General features: G+C 45.1%; 2 protein-coding genes across 2 annotated transcripts; both read left to right on the plus strand.

Annotated features, from left to right (window-relative positions):
* Positions 1-14,741: 14,741 nt before the first annotated feature.
* DFJ58DRAFT_716717 (uncharacterized protein) lies at positions 14,742-15,182 on the plus strand (the record flags this gene model as incomplete). The annotated part of the gene is made up of 2 exons (XM_041384255.1): positions 14,742-14,775; positions 14,812-15,182. 2 exons carry the CDS (start codon positions 14,742-14,744, stop codon positions 15,180-15,182), a joined length of 405 nt encoding a protein of 134 aa, XP_041242988.1.
* Positions 15,183-15,185: 3 nt separating this feature from the next.
* DFJ58DRAFT_624187 (uncharacterized protein) lies at positions 15,186-15,419 on the plus strand (the record flags this gene model as incomplete). Its single annotated transcript, XM_041381081.1, has 1 exon — positions 15,186-15,419. A coding segment is annotated over one exon (234 nt), but the record flags the coding sequence as incomplete, so codon positions are not given.
* Between the last annotated feature and the right edge of the window lie 4,292 nt (positions 15,420-19,711).

A 19,711-nucleotide genomic window follows, 5' to 3' on the forward strand; every position in this document is an offset into this window, starting at 1 on the left:
TGTATCATTATCACAGTATGGCCTGAAGTACTGTAGAGCATTGTTCGGCGCTGTGCGCCGCAAGGTTTAGTCCAAAGTCCGATGATTATCTAAGGTTACTGTTTTGGGTAGGGGTGCATGTGTGAGGGGGTCGTGTGCATGTGTGTGTGCAGTGTGCAGTGTGCGACGTGTGCGCCCAACTTTGAGCGTCCCTATTGGTCATGCATTCGATGCACCACATTTTTTAAACTGTGGGAAATTTGCAATGCACCCAAAACATTATGAGCATTTCGGTCATCTCCTGGATTTCAACATTTCCCACACTCCTCCTCAGCACATTCCTGCCCACCACCACACCATATCCACCTATCTACTGTAGAGAAGTATTAGTGTATGCTATGTATATATAATAGGTCATAATAGAACACTTTTTGGTTTGTTTTTGTCCCAATACAAGCTCCAGAGACCTGTAATAAATGGGGAAAAACATATCAAAAACACATCCACATTTTTCCCCTTCAATGATAGAATGTCTTAGCACACTAGATATATGTTTCTGAGTATATATGAGTTGATTCAACCACTCATTTGGCCCTCCAAAGGTCCCTGCAGCACCAGATGTAGTATGCATACAAAAATAGCTTTGCTTTTTTTCAGTTTTTAACTATATAGACTTAAAAATATAATCCCCAACAACCTTTCAATAGTATACACAATATCTCAGGAGCACAGGGCCTCTCACCCACAATTGATGAATAGGCAAGTGAAATATTAGAGTCTGTTCGGCCACTGTTATTTATGCAAGTTTAGAATCTATGTTTCGCAAATTTTGGCTTTCATAATCATACTGTGTTGTCACAGTGTAGCCAACCTTATCATCAATACTAGTAGGCATGCCTGTTACCCGTCCACAATCTATCTATCATCACAACCTCTTACAGGATTGTCTCAGGGCAGAAAAAGTGCCCATGGTGGTGCGGGACCAACAGAAACCGAGAGATCAGTGTGTATGGACGGAAGCAGATGAAACCATCCTCATCGAGTATGTCGCCAAGAACCATTCACAAGGTGGTGATGATTTGAACTTTGATCAACATTTTGGGTTGCTGCTGCCGCTGAAATGGAAGGGACACCCCTGCTCGGATGTAAGCAAAACAGTGGCAGCATGTCAATCAAAATGGACACAGGTATGTACTACCACTATATCAGCCTTGGTACCCTCACTGATGATCAAGTTTCAGCTCCATGCTATGTTTACCGTCGTCAACAAAGTGGCCAACATTTCTGGACTATCTTACAGCATGGAACACCATGATGGAGCTTCCGATCACTCCAGAGTCAGAAAACATGTGGACCGACTTTGTGAAGGTAAAGTGATTTTAATTCACATCAAACTACTATGACAATGCTAATTACTATGAAACCAATAGAAAAATCCAAAGGCCAAAGGCCTCAGGGTCAAGGGTTAGAAACACTATGAGTTGCTGAAAGGTCTCATGCATGTCAAGAAAGGTAACGACAACTCGTTCTTTGCCACCATTGCAACACTATGTCCCATTATTCCTTTGCATTCTATTAGCAATGCAGTCACCTCCCCTTCCTTTGACGAAGTCCATATGATGGACCTTGGAGATGCACTCAATGGCATCAAGTTCACCGGCTCTATTTTCAGGTGGTCAGCGTGCAACCATTGTCAGCTCAGAGAGCCTCCCTCCATTTAATGTCACACAGCAACCCTCCCTTGGGTCGGTCAATGTTAGTGCGCCATCATCAACTGCTTCCGGTGTCATGCATGGTATGTGATCCATACCATGACATATACACAACAGCAGTGACAGGGAAGGTAGAAAGACACCTGACTGATTCCTATCACCAAGTTACCTTATCATTTTCATTCATTTCTTAGCTAGTATTGTCACTTTCAAACTTCACTCTTATTTTTTCTATGTATTTCTATTTTGTTCCATGAGATTTCCATCTCTTTCTATTTTTCTAGGCACATTTAGCCACCAGACTTTTCCTCAAGCCATCAAAACATGTTAGTAATCATGTCATGTGACTGGGAAATACTCTGATTTGTAAGGATTCAACTTGACTCATCATGTTTGGTCATGATTTGTCATGCTTTGTAAAACTTTGCAACTGTATTTGTAATCCACTTTGTCATAAGGCTGATTCAGCACACCTAAGGACTTGGTTTGTAAGCACATTCTTACCAATCCATGTGATGACTCATGCTTTTCATTTTTCATTCTTTGTAATACTACACTTCATTTTGTATGTACATTAGTAAACAAGCTGACTCAACACAAGTTTGTAAGCACATTCTTACCAATCTATGTGATGAATCATGCTTAGTAAGATTGGCCTCCCAAAAGGTATATAAGGAGCCCATTTTCACCCATGCAATTTAAGCTTCCCACTTTAACTCTTTTCTCAAACCGTGTGAGAACCAGTAAGATCCAAGTGCAGGCCATTCAGCAGCCTTGAAGTTAGAATAAGAAACATATATTCAGGTTATATACTACCTTACAGGGGTTGACTATATAACAAAGTACAGCTACCTAGCTAAAGGTTATCAGCACTACTTTCCTCTCTCTTTTTCAGGAAGGGAGACACGAATCACGAGACACACTTCACGAATCCACAGGCACACACTTGCCAAAACACGTACAAACTTCACACTCAGTATTCGAGACCACGAGGTTTAAAACTAACCAAGGAACAAGAAGGAGAATATTGAAAGACATTCCTCCCAAGAACTCAGCACGTTATCTACCACCGAAAACTAGAAAAGTCGTTGACCGTGTACTTAAGGACTGGCAAGAAGTCTTATCCTGTATAGTTGTGTTGTCACTATATACGCGTCTTATATAAGACTCTTAAGTAACAAGGCACCGGTAAACAGGTAAATGATTGATGATGACAAAAGTATGCTTGCTCTTGTTACCTGCCCCCCCACATTCAATGAAATCAGGAGACTTGGGGAAATCTGCATGCCTAGCAATGCCAGTGGCCATCCAGCAGATGAGAACTAGTATTGGCGGGTCTTAATACAACATTTGAGCGTGCAACCAATGCTCTTGAGGCCAACACCTCCAACACCTTGGCACAATCAGTAGATCCTATTCCTTTGCATAGGCAGAAGGTGGTGAAAAAAGTTGCAGAGTGAGGGTCTAGAGGACAAGCAACTACTCAATATCTTGAAATTGGTAGTATGAGCATCGTGTGATAGAGATGGGCATCTGCAGCTGACCCCTCACAACCGCTCAACATGTAGGTAAAGGATAGGTTGAATGAACATGCTGCGAGGCAGTTTTGAGAGAAGTTACCCTTGTGATCCCAAGCGGCATGCCGATCTTCACCAAAAGGAGGGCATGTGATATGTGTACTGTCAATAGCCCAATAGCATCAACAAAGAATGGGAAGAACTTCGGGTTTTGGGTGATTTCAAGGGGAGGAGGGCTATCTATGTCGGGCAGGCAGACATATGTTGTATATATTGGTGGAGAGGAGAATGCCAAAAGAACCCATCTGAAATACCTAAAAAACATTAAGCTTGATACCAGGACAGTAACAATATATGTACTTTGATATTGTTTTGTTTGACTGCTGAAAGCATTCACCAAGGTGGCGAATTGAGAGACCCATGACAGACGCATAAAGAAATATAGCAAGCTGCTCTTCTAGCAGTACATGCCTGGAATCTCTGCATCCTGCTTGCCAAAGGAGGTTGATAAGCACATAGAAAATGTGCTTGTGGACCCCAAGCTCGCATCTGATGTGTTCAGGGTGTCCAGTAAGAAGTTCAGTGACCCATGCAGTCCCCGACAAAGCAGACATATGATACAGCTATTTGTCATAGTAGGTGTTTGAGTAAGCTTCAAGTGTGGTAGTTGTTGCGTCAAGGACTGTAATGACCGTGTGCATAGCATGCATGGCGATCTGCATGATGCATGACAGATACCTCTTATCACTCTCCTCTGCATCACCAGACCCATCATCCATATCCTCCACCTCAACAGGATCATGGTCATCAACAAGAGTGTCTGTATCGCAATCAGGATCATCAGGCATTGTATTGATGATAAGGACAAGGCCATGGTCAAAGCGTGACAAGACATTCAAGCTCTGAAGATTACCAAAGCAAATTTGCAAAATATAGATTCTAAACTTGCATAAAATAATGGTGGCCAAACAGACTCTTATTTTTACATGAGAACTACTCACAAATGTCATAATTGATGCATATACAGGGTAAGGATTTTTTAAAAGTCAGTAAATTACATAGTAGAGTACCCAAAGAACCTTTCCCGCACTTTATTCTATGGGTAGAGGTGGTGTGGAAGGGTTGTGTAAATGTAAGTTATTTGGAGGCCTTAACTGTATGTGCACCCAGTGTTGATTTTCGATGTTTTGTCCTTTTAGGTTTCCCACAGTCCAATTCTTATCTATATGCTTGCCCTGCTCTCAATTCTAGGTGGATTGTCTGTAACACTGGGACAATACTTCCTAGTGTATTTAGGATGTACTGCAACAGTCTGATCATAAATATCTCCCTAATGACATGTAAAATACCTTATCACTCAATATATCTAGTATGTACATGATATCAATAATCCGCCCTGTTTCTCACTGATCTTGGCCATAATTAGCCTTTATATACACCATATATAATATATGTAAGCCTGCTAGGTAATCATTCCAGTGGTGAATGAGTATAACCATCATTGCGAAAATATACACCCATGCAAGCAGGAGGAAGTATTGGTTTATAAAGGAGGATCCTGCTACTGTTAGCATATATTTATAACATATATATACTCTATATACACCTAGAAATACAGTCCCTACATTTCTGGAAGGTCAGAGCCCCAGGGAAAATTTTCCCAAGAGATGAACCATCAGGGGAGGATAGCAATGCAGCACCCCAGGGACTGAACCTATGATCCCATACTGCTCATATCTTGTATATACTATTGAAAGGATGTTGGGGATCATATTTCAAGTCTATATAGTTAAAACTGAAAAAGTGAAGTTATTTGTTATTTTTTGTGTGCATACTACATCTAGTGCTGCAGGGACCTTTGGAGAGCCGATTGGCTGAACAAGCGGTGGAATCGACTCATATATACTCAGAAACATATATCTAGTGTGCTAAGACATTCTATCATTGAAGGGTAAAAAATATGGATGTGTTTTTGATATGTTTTTCCTGTAATACATGTACAGGTCTCTGGAGCTTGTATTGGAACAAAAACAAACCAAAAAGTGTTCTATTATGACCTATTATATATAAATAGCATACACTAATACTTCTCTACAGTAGATAGGTGGATATGGTGTGGTGGTGGGCAGGAATGTGCTGAGGAGGAGTATGGAAAATGTTGAAATCCAGGAGATGTGTTAAGACCGTGCTCAAGGGTAGACAGGTTCTGAAGGGCTTGGCCTCAGCTGGTATGCTGTGCCCCTTACCCGAGTGTGGTGCCCTTGATTTTGGATGAAGTCCAATGATGGTCTGACAAAGTCCAAAGGACTTCCGGAGGCTGGCTACTCTAATAGAGTGCTAGAAGACTTCCAGAGGAGCGTGGGAAACATCTGGAGGAACATGGGAGAGTTCTGGAGGAGTACAGGAAAGTCCGGAGGAGTTTCCACTGCACAGGAAGTAGAAAGACCCTAAGGCAGTGCCTCTAGAGGAAACAGAATGGAAGGGGGACTGCTGTTACGAACTAGGATAGTTCAGACGTATGGCTACTCGATAAGAGTAATCGGCCAAGGTTCGGTTCAAGGCTTCGGCGTATACCGAAGTTCGATGTTCTAAGACAAGACAAGGAGAGTGTCCTCGACTTGAATCAAGTTCAATACGACTTAAGATTGGAGGTCTTAAGCGAAGGAAGTTCCAGGTAAAACCTAGTAAGATTAAAGTAAAGAACTACATGGTACAGGACGAGTTTATATAGTACATGGAAATGACTTTAGGGCCGGTACGATGAGATCATAGGGATGAGTCAGAGATAAGACGAGTCAGAGATAAGACGAGTCAGAGATAACAAAAATAGATCATCTAGCGACGGCAAGATGCGATCGTGATGTAATACAATGATGTAAGAGAAAGAAAATGAATAGGGGCGTACTTGACTGTAACATTACCCCGTTGTTATCGTTGAAGTCACCGATTTCAACAATCAAAGTTATTGTAAGCGTCATAATTGTCACGATCACCTGCGCATTGACTGAACATTCTCTCATCTTCTTCGATAGAGATTTGTTCCATGGCGGCGTCCTTGTCAGCCTCCCATCTAGAGAGAGCCTCATAGAAGCCTGTGTCCGTCCATACTAATGGGATAGGTTTCTCTCCTTTAAGGTCTTTACAAAAGACCGAAAGGTGCCCTGGCGCGAGATTACGGCATACGCGGCAGAAGTATGTAGGGCAGTTTTGTGACGATGACCGATTTCGTTACAGTTACGACACTTGAAATTATCAAGGGGTTCGGTTTTCACGATGGTGACGGAGGATGATTGCGGAGGCGGGGATGGTGTCTTGGAAGGTAGAGTGCGGTTGCGAGAAGGAGGGGAGATGGAGATCTCTCGCTTAGAGGGTCGTTGACGGGTAGGGCGTATACGAGGGGTTGTTGCCGCCAGGGTAGTCATAGGAGCAAATGGTACAATCGGTACAGCAGGAGGAATGATAGCATTAGGTGTATGCTCAATGGGAGATGATATCTCAACCGGAGGAGGGACGGGAATTGCGACATGAGGGGATGGTGGTCTAGCGATTGGGTTGGTTGCAATTCGTTCAGTGACAATATGGATGGCTTCTCTAACAACTTCTTTGGTAGAGGTAGGCATGAGACATATCGCAGTGTTGCGAATACGAATATGGAGATGACGGAAAATGGTTTCAAGGCGTTGGTCATTTTCACCAAGAAGGCCTGCGGTACGTTTGACGAGATTGGCAGCGCGAATAATATTAATGAGAAGCGTGCTAGAGAGGGCTCCTCGTTCAGCAAGGAGGCGATCTATCTCAATAGCGTATTGTTCAGAGAGGAGAGCAGATTCGAATAAGGTGTTGGTTTCGATGTCGTCAAGGATGGCAAAGTAGTTTGGGGATTCGATGGTTTCGGTCAACGTAGCAGATGTTGTGGATGGAGAGGCGGCGAGACTTTCGGACATATTATCAATGGTTCTGACAAGAGTTTGAAGTTGCAGGAGGCAGATTTGGAGAGTGCGGAGTTCTGAGAAAGACATCTTTTCGCAACGATTCTTATAGCTGGTGAGCTTTCTTATAAGCAGCAAGGATTGCGGAGGCATTGCCGAGGTTTTCCGTGGGAATCCATTCGTTACTGGCGGATGAATATCCTTTCCAGGATACGAGATAGCGTCTTCGTTTACCCGTGCCCTTATGCGACAAGATTGCTTCGACTTCGTATTCTTCTTCAGTTATCGATGATATCAGGTGGAGGATCAGGGAAGTTAGGACCGTGGATTTCGGTTTCGTGATAGGATGATAATTCGGAAGCATGGAACGTGGGGTGAACCTTCCATTGCTTGGGTAATTGGAGTGTGAATGTGATCGGCGATAATACTGCGGTGATGGTAAAGGGGCCGTAGCGCTTTGGAGCGAGTTTTCGTGATGGTAACTGCGTGATAAGGTTCTTTCCTGATAACCAAACCTTATCGCCGACCTTCCATGGTTGATACTTCTTTCCGTATGATCGTGCGGCCATTCGCTGCATTGCAAGATTATGGCAAGAGATGGCTTCTTCTCGTATCTTCTGAAGGAGACGAAGTCGTTCTTCTGCAGGTGGGAACAGTGGAGTCTGGGAGTACATGGGGGAGAGCCCGTGGCTCATATCCCATCATAAGGAAGAATGGGGACGCGTTGCGAGAGTCATGTTTGCGATGGTTGTGGACGAATTCGGACATGGGGATATGTTCAAACCCATTCTTCTGGGTTGTTGCGGTAATAGATTCGGAGGTAGGTTTCTAGTTCTTGATTCAAACGTTCGGTTTGACCGTCCGTTTGCGGATGATAAGCGGTGGAAGCGGCGATGTTGTATTTCAAAAGTTTCGCAAGGGCTTTAGAGAATTTGGATATGAATTGTGGGCCTTGATCTGAGATTACCTTCTCATGGAGCCCGAAGCGGCGGTAGACGTATTTGAAGAATTTCTTTGCTACGCCCTCCGAGGTGAATAGTTTTCGTACAAGGGATGAGAATTACCCCCTTCGTAAGGCCATGGTCTACCACGACCATGATAGAGTCGAAGCCATTGCAGGGTGGGAGATCAGTGATGAGGTCGACGGAGACTTGGGAGAATGGAGTGGAGACCGAGGAAGGGATAGGAACCAATGGAGGGGTCGTGGGATGGGTATCGGATTTCATTTGCTGACAAAGGGCGCAACCCTCAACGTATTTACGGATATAGGTTCCCATGGACGGCCACCAGAAGTCGCGTTTAACCAGTTCTTCGGTTTTAAAACGACCGGGATGTCCCGCTGTGGCGTGGTCATGGGTTCGTTCTAAAATAGAGCGGCATCCGGCCGGTCGGACGTAGGCACGGTCTTTGTACAATAAGACATCATCCTTAATCATCCAGTCAGAGAGAGCCGATTTCATGGGAGGAAGGCAAAGGCCGCTTAAGGCATCGGAGGCGGCTTGGAAGATGGGGTCGATGTCATCAGGATCAGGGTTCGCAAGAGTGGTCATAAGCTCTTGGTCAAGGAGGCGAATGAACATGGAATCAGGGAGGAGAGTCATATCTTCATTGTCAATGATACCTGGCGTATGATCAGGTCGTCGAGATAAGGCATCAGGTGCGGCAAGCTTGGTTCCTGGTACGTGGTGGAGTTCACCATCATAACATGAAAGAAGGAGCTGCCATCTAGCCTGGCGACGGGTCAACTTTTGCGCGGTGCGGAAATAGAGGAGGTTCTTATGATCGGTGAAAACTATAACCGGATGAGGGTTTCCTTCCAAATAATGGTGCCATTCTTGGAGTGCGCGGATGACGGCAAGGAGTTCTCGATCAAAGATCTGATAATTTCGCTCAGCGGGGTTCAAGGATTGGGAGAGGTATCCGCAGGGATGATATACGCCGTTTTCATCGGTCTGTAGCAAGACAGCACCTGTTGCAACAAGGGATGCGTCGGTGGCTACTGCGAACTGTCGAGAAGGATCGGGATTACGGAGGACAGGTTGTTTTAGGAAACACTCCTTGAGCATCGTGAATGCTTCTTGACACGGTGTGGACCAAAGGAAGACATTGTCCTTCTTTGTCAGATCGATAAGGGGTTGTGCGATATTGGAATAATGAGGGATAAAGTTTCGGTAGAAATTACAGAATCCAAGGAACGATCTAGTTTCTTTAACAGTGGATGGGATTGGCCAATCACGAATTCCATCAGTCTTGGCAGCGTCCATGGCGACGCATCCTGGACGAATAATCATACCAAGATATTCGACCTCCTGCGCATCAAAGGTACATTTCTCTGGTTTCAAGAAGAGTCGTTCTTCGCAAATTTTCATAAGAATACGACGGGTTCGAGCGTGATGTTCATCAAGGTTGTCCGAAAAGATGAGGATATTGTCCATATAGATCACGAGCCATCCTTCATTAATGTCTTGTTGAAAAGTACGGTTCATGTAGGCTTGGAACGTGGCCGGGGAGTTGCAAAGTCCGAAAAACATGACATTCGGCTCATAGAGTCCGAATTCCGTGGTGAACGCAGCTTTCCATCTATCATCAGGGTGAATGTGGATGTTGTTATAACCAGATCGGACGTCCATCTTGGTGAAGTACTTTGCTCCCTGTAACCGTGTGATAAGGGATAAGGGAAGCGGCAAGGGGTAAGCGTTCTTGATCGTCCAATCATTGATATACCAATAATCTTGACAGGGTCGGAGATCTCCGCTTTTCTTTCCTACAAAGAAGAAACCACTGGCTTGTGGCGACTTAGATTCCGAGATAAAACCTTTCTTTACGTTTTCGTCAATGAATGCTTTGACAGCAGTTCGTTCGGCGATAGAGAGGGGATAGATTTTCGACGTTTTGGGGATGAATCTGGGTTTCGTTTCAATACGGTGGTCAATACCGGTGTAGAGACTCGTGTTTCTGTGGGCTCATATGGGCTCATATTACGAATTCTGATGACTGGCCTTCACGGCACAACTCGCACCATCACCCTCTAGTCATTCCCTATAGAGCGCACCACTTTCCCGCGGAACGCGCCATAGGCGTGATACTTTCCCGCACAATGCGCAGTATTCCCGCGTGCGCGCCTTGCGCGCTTTCTCGCGCTTAAGCGCACTATGTCGCACAGCATCCAGGAGCATCCATCCATCGTCCAACCAGTCCCTCGGTATGTCCCTTTTCGTTATCTGACCATATTTAGCATATTACACTTCCCATTTCGTTATGCACCCTTACTTTACATCACCTTACCTCACTTACATACTTAGAGCGCTTCCTATTCGGCTCCGAGCCCTGGGAGAGCGCTTAGGTAGAACTTACATACTCTCATGTTCGTTTTACACCCCAAAGCTTCCTACCACCATCTTACTACCACTCAGTATCTATCATCAGTTAGTTCCATGCAATGCATGTGTCCTTCATCATCTTGAGGCCCTAGCATCAGTCTATAGCTAGTGGCACTGTCAGTATCCATCTAGATCCGCGCTTTTCCTCTTATCAGTCTCAGTATCCGTCTTCTACACTTGTGCACCACTTGCACTACCTTCCCGCGCTTCGCGCACTTTCGCACTTCGCTTTCCCACGCGCGCTTTCTCGCGCTTTCACCGCCATTCACCAGGGTTGTTCAGCATCATTCCGTGGATCCTTGCTTTCCTTGCTTCCCCTTTAGGGTCAAACATTCTTGCATTCTGCGAGTATAGCAGCTAGGCAGAGCTGAGACTCACTTATACTGGCTGAGCACTTTTCTTATATGTGCCTGCCAGGTTGTGATACCCACACCGGGTCGTTCAGGAGGTAGTTGATTGAGACTGTCTTTAGCGAAGATATCGGCGAAGTCGTGGAGATAGGAGGGTACAAGTTCTTCGAAAGTTTTCTTCTTCTGTTCTAAGCCCGCAGCTAGAGCGAACTGCTGAGCTTTATTACTAACTTTTGCGTATTCCGTAGGCCGTGGCAGGGGTTTAATCGTGGGTTTCTGTTCAGAGAGACTTGTCCCATCTGGGGTCAATGGCGTATCCATGGTAGTATTCGAAATTACCCGGAGTTCGGATGCGTCGAGGGAATATTCTACCAGGAATTCGTCATCATCTAGATCGTACATAGAGACTTCTCGCACTGGTGCGGCAAAGTTTTCCTGTGTCCAGACGTCTTCCTTGGTATCAAAGGTCTCATCGTCTTCGTCGGGGATGGGGAGTAGAGCGGGGAGTGAATCAATGGTGGGAAGAACGGATGGTGCTTCTTCGTCAACGATCTCTTCGATGGTCAATTTTGGATAAACAACAGGAGTTTCGATAATTGGTGCTTTCCTAAGTTTGGATTGCTTCCAAGTCCGATCGATGGATTCTTGTCGAAATAGAAGTGGAAGGTTGTTCTTCTTTCTTTCTTTGTCGACTTCTTCTTCAACTTGATTACTCTTTTCCATTCGGGAAAGGATGAGGGTTTCGGCTGCCCAGTCAATAACCGGGTTCATAGCCCGTAGCCAGGGGATTCCTAGAAGAATCTGGTCTCTTCTGCCGAGACGTGTGACATTAAACTTCCCAATCATGGTTCGTTCGTCAATTTTGACGGTGAGAACGCAGTATCGGCATATAGCTCCGCTTTTGGAATAGCTTCCATCGGCGGTAGTAACCCGGAAGGGTTTACTAAGGGCATGGGTTTGGATCTTGTGCTTTTTGACAAAGTCTTCTGAGATAAAGGTTCCGGCTGCTCCGGAATCAACAACTGCGGTGGTTTCAACGGTTCTCAGACGTGTTTTCGAAATGAGGGAAAGGGGAACCCGAAGTTCTTTTCGTTCACCAACTTTTCGTACAAGTCTTATGGGTACATCGAGAGATACTGACATTGATCCAGTCTCCCATATCAAAAATCCTCGTTGAGACGACGGACTTCCGCTTCTTCTTCTTCTTCTTCTTCTTCATCGCTGCTTTCTACTTCTTTGCGGCATACCAGAGTCTTTCCTTTCTTCTTCTCCGGACAGTTCTTAAAAAGATGTCCGGTCTTGTGACAGGTGAAACATTTTCCGGTTCGGAAATGTTCCGTGCGTTCTTCTTCAGAAAGCCGATCGATCACCATGGCGTTGGAATCTTTAGATGGTACGTATCGGTTGGATCCGAAATTCTTTTTCTTCTGGGGTTGGTGACGTGCCCTGATGGCGTTCAAGTGAAGGCGTGAGTTGTCGAGATTGATACAGGTGGAGAGGACAACTTCGAAATCATCAGAGACGTCGCCCGTGCCGTAAAGGCGAGCGAGCAATCCTGGGTGTAATCCGTCTAGGAAGAACTGCTTCTTAGCGACGTCACCTTGAATTCCTGCCCGTCGTGTGAGCATCAAGAATTCCGAGATATAATCTTGGAGTTCGGTTCCTTGTTTCAGATTACGGAGCTTGGCTAACGCGGTTCCCGAAGGATCAAGCGGCCTAAATGCGCTTTTGAAGTCGGTGAGGAATTCAGCCCATGTACCATATCCTTTGACGAGGCCTGCGGTAGTCTTGTTGTTGGGGTCCTGCGCTTGTCTGAGGAAGTCTTCCTTCCAGTAGCGTGCGTTCCCTTCGTTCATGAAGGAGGTCACGAAAATGATTTTCTGTTTATCATCGACATAGATCTTCTCGTTGATATCGAGGTAAGACATGCACGACATCAGAAATCCTTCGGATTTATCTCTATCCCCGTCAAAGACTGGGGGAGATCTAATTTTGATTTCAATGGGTTTTGTGGAAGACATCGGGGGATTCAAAGGTGGTAGGGGTGGTACAGCACCTAAGTTCAAAGCGCCAAAAATTGGTGTTAATGACGTCAGCTTGTTTTCAGCGTCTGGGGACCTGGGGTTCTATCTGTCGTGATGACCAGGGTTTGTTCTGTTCTGAGTTACAACGCGTGATAGCGATGTATTCGTGGAAGACTTTAATCTTTTGTTATGAACTAGGATAGTTCAGACGTATGGCTACTCGATAAGAGTAATCGGCCAAGGTTGGTTCAAGGCTTCGGCGTATACCGAAGTTCGATGTTCTAAGACAAGACAAGGAGAGTGTCCTCGACTTGAATCAAGTTCAATACGACTTAAGATTGGAGGTCTTAAGCGAAGGAAGTTCCAGGTAAAACCTAGTAAGATTAAAGTAAAGAACTACATGGTACAGGACGAGTTTATATAGTACATGGAAATGACTTTAGGGCCGGTACGATGAGATCATAGGGATGAGTCAGAGATAAGACGAGTCAGAGATAACAAAAATAGATCATCTAGCGACGGCAAGATGCGATCGTGATGTAATACAATGATGTAAGAGAAAGAAAATGAATAGGGGCGTACTTGACTGTAACAACTGCACGAAATCATAGACCAACATTGTTTGTTCCTACGGATCCATCAGTTGCAATGAGTTGGTTGATTTTAATTTTTTAATTGACCGACTACATTACTACTATTACTAATTTAGTCCTCTGCTAAGTTGAAAGCTTAGATAATGTAGTGTGTCATCATTTGACACCACTCATTGGTTTATCTCTTCTCCATTGGTGACTCTTCCAGCATTTTGCATCAAGATGTCCACCACCATTGTCCACTGCCCATCCTGCAAGAAAACCTTCAAGACACACTCACGTCTGAATGCGCATATTGCACTAGCCCCAAATTGTAAGTGGGTTTGAACTATGTACAATGATGAAAATGAGGTCAAGACGAGAGATTATCAGTGTGTTAGGGAGTGTAGGCTCAGCCTAGGTTTGGGGTCTGCCGGGGGTGCCAGGGGTCTTGCCCGGGCCTCGAGGCACTTAGGTACTTATACCAAAGCATGTTTGTAGCTAGTCCCCATCCCATCCATCACCATTTTGCCTTTGTGTCTGGTTCGAGTCCGTTGTCCTTGTCTCAGTATGCCCTAATCCATCGGGAGCTGAGCAATCAGGAGGGTGGTCATATAGGGAATCAGGATGCAGACAATGCTCCAGCTGCTGAGTTTGCTGAAGTGGAGGAAGTGCAGCAACAGGGTGGTTCACCGTTGCAGCCTTATGCAAGGCTGCCTAATGAAGCCGCACATGATGACCATGAGGAGCCCATACTTGCGATCAACAAATTTCCAGAAGCAGGCAGGGTCTTGCAGATTGATGACACTGCTCATGCCACATACACCCGGGCCTGTCCTGACCTTCAGACTGAGGACAATCCATACCACCTTTTTTCAGTTGATGTGACTACAAGATAGCTCGGTGGGCCATACAGCAAGGGCCAAGTCAAAATGCCTTCTCAAAAATTTTGTCCATTGACGAGGTGAGCACGCAGAAGTGGCATTAATGTTATGTCTAAAGTATCTCTGCTAGGTAAAATATAAACTTGAAGTGTCTTACAAGAATGCCCATGCACTCCACCAAAAAATTGATCATGAACTCCCTGGTGTTTCTCCATGGTGTTGCAGTGTCATTCAGATTTCAGGCATTAACAAAGAATTTGAATTATTCATGTGAGATCCTGTCGAATGCATCAAATAACTGTGGGCTAATTCTGCCTATCTCAACCACCTCACCTATGCACTGGAACACCGCTTTGCAGATGAAGGGAAAGGCGAGCACATTTATGACAAATTGATGAGTGGCAATTGGTCTTGGGAGGTGCAGGTCTGTGATTTTGAATGTTTTTTTCGGACACTTCTTCCAGATGGCGCTACTCTTGTTCCTGTCATACTCAGCTCAGACAAGACCCAGCTCTGCCAATTTCGAGGTGATAAAACTGCATACCCCATCTATCTTACTATTGGCAACATCTTGAAGTCTATTTGCAACAAGCCATCCTTTCACGCCCAGAAACTTATCGGATACCTTCCGACCATTTCATTAGATGGGACAGATATATCAGCAAATAGTGCCTGCCTTACTCATGTGCAGCTCTTTCATTATGCCATGTGGATGGTTACCAGCTCACTGCGCACTGGACCTCTGACCAACGGCATAGAGCTTATAAGTGGAGATGGGGTAGTGCACCTCATATTTCCCGTGCTCGCTGCTTATGTGGCAGATTATCCAGGGTAAGCCTTGGTGACCTGCACGCGCTATGCCCAAACGTGTCCCAAGTGCTTTGTTACTAGGGATGAGCAAGGTGATCATGTCACTGGATATCCACAACAGCAACAACAGTCAGTTCACACCATTCGCCATGCTAGTCAACAATCAACCAGAGTTCGCACTGAAGCGGTTGTGAGAGACCATGGCTTAAATCTCATTCTCAACCCTTTCTGGATTGGGCTGCTGCACTGCAATATTCATTTGAAGGACAAGGATTGGGAGGTTCCAGTGACTAGCAGTAAGTGTAATTGATGCGCACTCACTATTTGGGAGCAGTGCAGCAGTGGTCGCAGCAGTTGCCACAGCAGTGGCACAGCATTTTCACGATGCCCAAAGCACATGCAGCAAGCTGAGTGAGATTCACTGCAGTCACTGTTGTGGTCATTGCAGGACATGGCAGTTTAGGGCAAGAAGTTACAAACCAGCACCCTTTCCGACTCTGACAGTAAAGACCGTCACAGTAAAGGTAAGTACTGTTGATGGCTGTATGGAATATGGTTTGGTTGGAGGTGCTTGTGACATAGTAGTGCTACTAATTAGACCCAAAATTATCCCACCTAGTAGGAGTCTTTTGAACGTGCTCACATATCTCAGTGAGTCTGTCACACTCATAGCAGACTCACACTGATACTTATTGAGGGCATCATACCCAATTTGCAAAATGTCCAGTCAAGATCTTTGTATCAGGGAAGATAGTGTTGATGCAAAGGTAAATACTTCATATCTTCTCCATTGTGCTTTGCTCACTTTATATCTAGATTATTTGATGTGACAATTTCATCTCTGGCTGCCATTCTTGCCATCAAAACTGGCCAACTTGATGTACCAAATCATATGGTACAACTACGCTCATCCAGTTTGTCACCATTCTCATTCGACTCATCACTTCTGTCCTTTCGACACTCGTGTTCCATCTCAGCATCACCCACCTGCCATGCTCACCAGCACCCACCCCACTCTTCTCACCCTCACACTCACGCACAATCATGCCTCATTCAGGGCACCCCTGCATTCACTACCTACACTAGCACCTACTTCACACATCCATCCTCCACAAATGCCCACTGCCACAACACCACTTGAGGCTTGAGCACCCACCACACAACACCGACCCACATCGACCACTGTCAATGCGACAGCAACTGATTACAAGGAGAGCGAGGGATTGGAAAGGAGAGAAGGAGAAAGAACCACAAGTGAGCACTCACATGCTATCTTACAGTCCCATCTTCCAGTCTTTTCCTCCATTTCTTAGGTTTGTGTCACTCCCTTCTTCACGCTGTGGGTATCACAACCTGGCAGGCACATATAAGAAAAGTGCTCAGCCAGTATAAGTGAGTCTCAGCTCTGCCTAGCTGCTATACTCGCAGGATGCAAGAACATTTGACCCTAAAGGGGAAGCAAGGAAAGCAAGGATCCACGGAATGATGCTGAACAACCCTGGTGAATGGTGGTGAAAGCGCGAGAAATGCGCTGCAGGCGTGCGCTGCAGGCGTGCGCAGGAAAGCGGAATGCGAAAGTGCACGAAGCGCGGGAAGGTAGTGCAAGCAGTGCACAGGTGTAGAAGACGTATTCTGAGACTGATAAGGGGAAAAGTGCAGATCTAGACAGATACTGATAGTGCCACTAGCTATAGACTGATGCTAGGGCCTCAAGACGATGATGGACACATGCATTGCATGGAACTAACTGGTGATAGATACTGAGTGGTAGGAAGGTGGTGGTAAGAAGCTAAGGTGGAATAGTTGGGTGTAAAACGAACATGAGAGTATGTAAGTTCTACCTAAGCGCTCTCCCAGGGCTCGGAGCTGAATAGGGAGCGCTCTAAGTATGTAAATGAGGTAAGGTGATGTAAAGTAAGGGTCCATGACGAAATAGGAAGTGTAATATGCCAAATATGGTCAGATAACGAAAAGGGACATACCAAAGGACTGGTTGGATGATGGATGGATGCTCCTGGATGATGCGCGACGCAGTGCACTTAAGCGCGCATGCAGGAATACTGTGCGTTGTGCGGGAAAGTAGCGCGCCTATGGCGCATTTCACGGGAAGTGGTGCGCTCCATGGTGGAAGTCATAGTGGACGATGGTGCGAGTTGTGCCATGAAACGCTAGTTGTCAGAATTCGTAAAATGAGCCCATATGTGCCTGCAGAAATGCAAGTCTCTACAACGCATCCTACAATTACCAACATCCTCATTATGCACCCATACTCCACTCGTGCAGGTTCAATGCCCTTATCGCTTGATGGACTTCCAAGTCATATTGATGCCACGACACTGCTGCAATCATGCTCATATGGAAACTCAAGCTTGGCACCTCTCACATTGCACATCAAATGTATGGCTTGCCCAAGATGCTGAGAGCTATCTGTGCACGCATCTTCATTGCTGCTGTGGCTGGGACTTCTGTACAACTTTTAGTACAAGTGTTCTGTTCTCCTTTGGATGGTTGCACAAGGATTTATATTAACAGATGTTTATACACTACATGATTAGCAGTTGTCTCTCTATGTCCTTCTTGGAAATGTGCTCAAATGTCTCTACGTCCTTGCAAGTGAAGTGTATAGCTGTCCATGTGTGAATCTGTGTGCAACTTCATAGCAGTATGGCAACATTGAATGAGCTGAAGACCCTGTCATATACCATATTCCCAGGTACAGATCCGAAGATCCGGATCTCAGATCCGATCCAGATCCGATGGACATATCTGTTGTCCGGTCCACAGATCCGATCTAATCCTTGTTTCATGTCCTGTTCATATAACTCTAACTATCGTTCATCTCCTTTTGGCATTCCTGTACACTGGTATACCAGTTATCCTTTACTTCCTGTTATGCTTACTGATCCGCTACACTTACTGATCCGCTTTAGCTTAGACTTCATTCCCGGTTATGATTCGTTATCCATCTGACTTACCGATATGCTGTACACATACTTTGCTTATACTTCATACATAGCCTCGTGTCCTTGCTTATTGATCATTCCATTAGTTATCCATAGTATATAAACCCTTGTACATGCGCTGTAGTATATCAGTTCGAATATCATCTTAGATTGCACTCATTCTGTCTGGACTCTAAGTCCATCCGTTATCCGTCCGGACTTGAGTACGATACTCTTGTCTACTCCGAGACTTAGGATTGATTCCTATAGTCTATATATCCGTCTCTGTCGTCGGACAGTCCTCGCCCATTAGTTTCTAGTTCGGATCTGATCCGGATTAGCCGTTACTATATATGTTCAATATCCGGAAGCCTTAACGGATCTGTTACGAGACTTATCCATCTCAATATACACGATACTCTAGCACTCTGAAATAAGGGGCAAGACTCGGGAAAGGGGCACAGCGCACGAGCTGAGGCCGAAGCCCTTCGGATCCGATACCTCTTGAGTACGGTCTTAACAGACCCGCATATTCAATTCCCTCAAAAACTTCCTTATCACAGTGAGAACGAACAAAAACAGATCTAGGACATATGGCCAACAATGCATGGGCTTGAGTGACTCATTGATCGCATGACAGCTACTAAGTACTAATGAATGATAGTTCTTATCACAGGGATCTGTCCAGGAGATCTTTCAATCACATTCCTTAATGCTCTCTCTCCAACCTCAAGTGACTCAACCTAAAAAAAAAACAGCATCCGTGATTCCTTCCACCATGGGCACATAATCTCTGGAAAGAGCAATTGTGAATGCTGAGATGTTAAGATAATCTGTAACTTACTCACCACTGAAAACACCAATGTAATGTCCACTTGTGATGCAGGTGAAGGGTGGGGTAGAATTGGTGTTTCGCTGGTATGTTGTATAGTATGCTGCGGTAGAAAAAGACACCGCAATCATCCGCTATAGCACCAGCGACTTTTGCATAGCTTTGCTCGCCCTCATAGAAAACAATCTCATCATGGTCCTCAGCATGCGCATATGATGGCGCCAATGATACATACACTCTGTTCTTGTCGCACAAAGTTAGTAGTGTTAACATATCACCAAGAAAACACAGCTTAGATAGTATGCCTGAATAAGAGTGAGACTCGTACAGAAATAAAAGATAGTACATACTAAAGATATATTCTGACAGCTCATTCAGACCCCCATCCAAGTCATGACAGAATGCCTGGTAAGATTCGGAAGTTGTTGTAGATGAAGTCAGAGCTGGGGGAACATGGAACCTGATCCCTAGTCATCAATCAAAATGAGACTGCATATGATTCAATCAAGAGATAGAGGAGAGCACTCACGAATGACATGGACATCGTTATCTTCCTCACTGTGACAGATAACAGCCATATAGTAAGATTCAGAAGATGTTGCCAGTGTATGCGAGTCTGGAGCTGGGGAAACACATGACTCAGAGCTGATCCCTACATCAATAAAACTACAAATGATTGGATTAAGAGATGACTCACGAATGTCATGGATGTCATCTTCTGCACTGGGTGTAGCCGGTGGACACGGCAAAGATAATCAATGAGACTACAAATGATTGGAT

The sequence above is a fragment of the Suillus subalutaceus genome, assembly GCF_016647625.1.
Source record: "Suillus subalutaceus strain FC151 chromosome Unknown DFJ58scaffold_66, whole genome shotgun sequence".
NCBI classification, from domain to species: Eukaryota; Fungi; Basidiomycota; class Agaricomycetes; order Boletales; family Suillaceae; genus Suillus; species Suillus subalutaceus.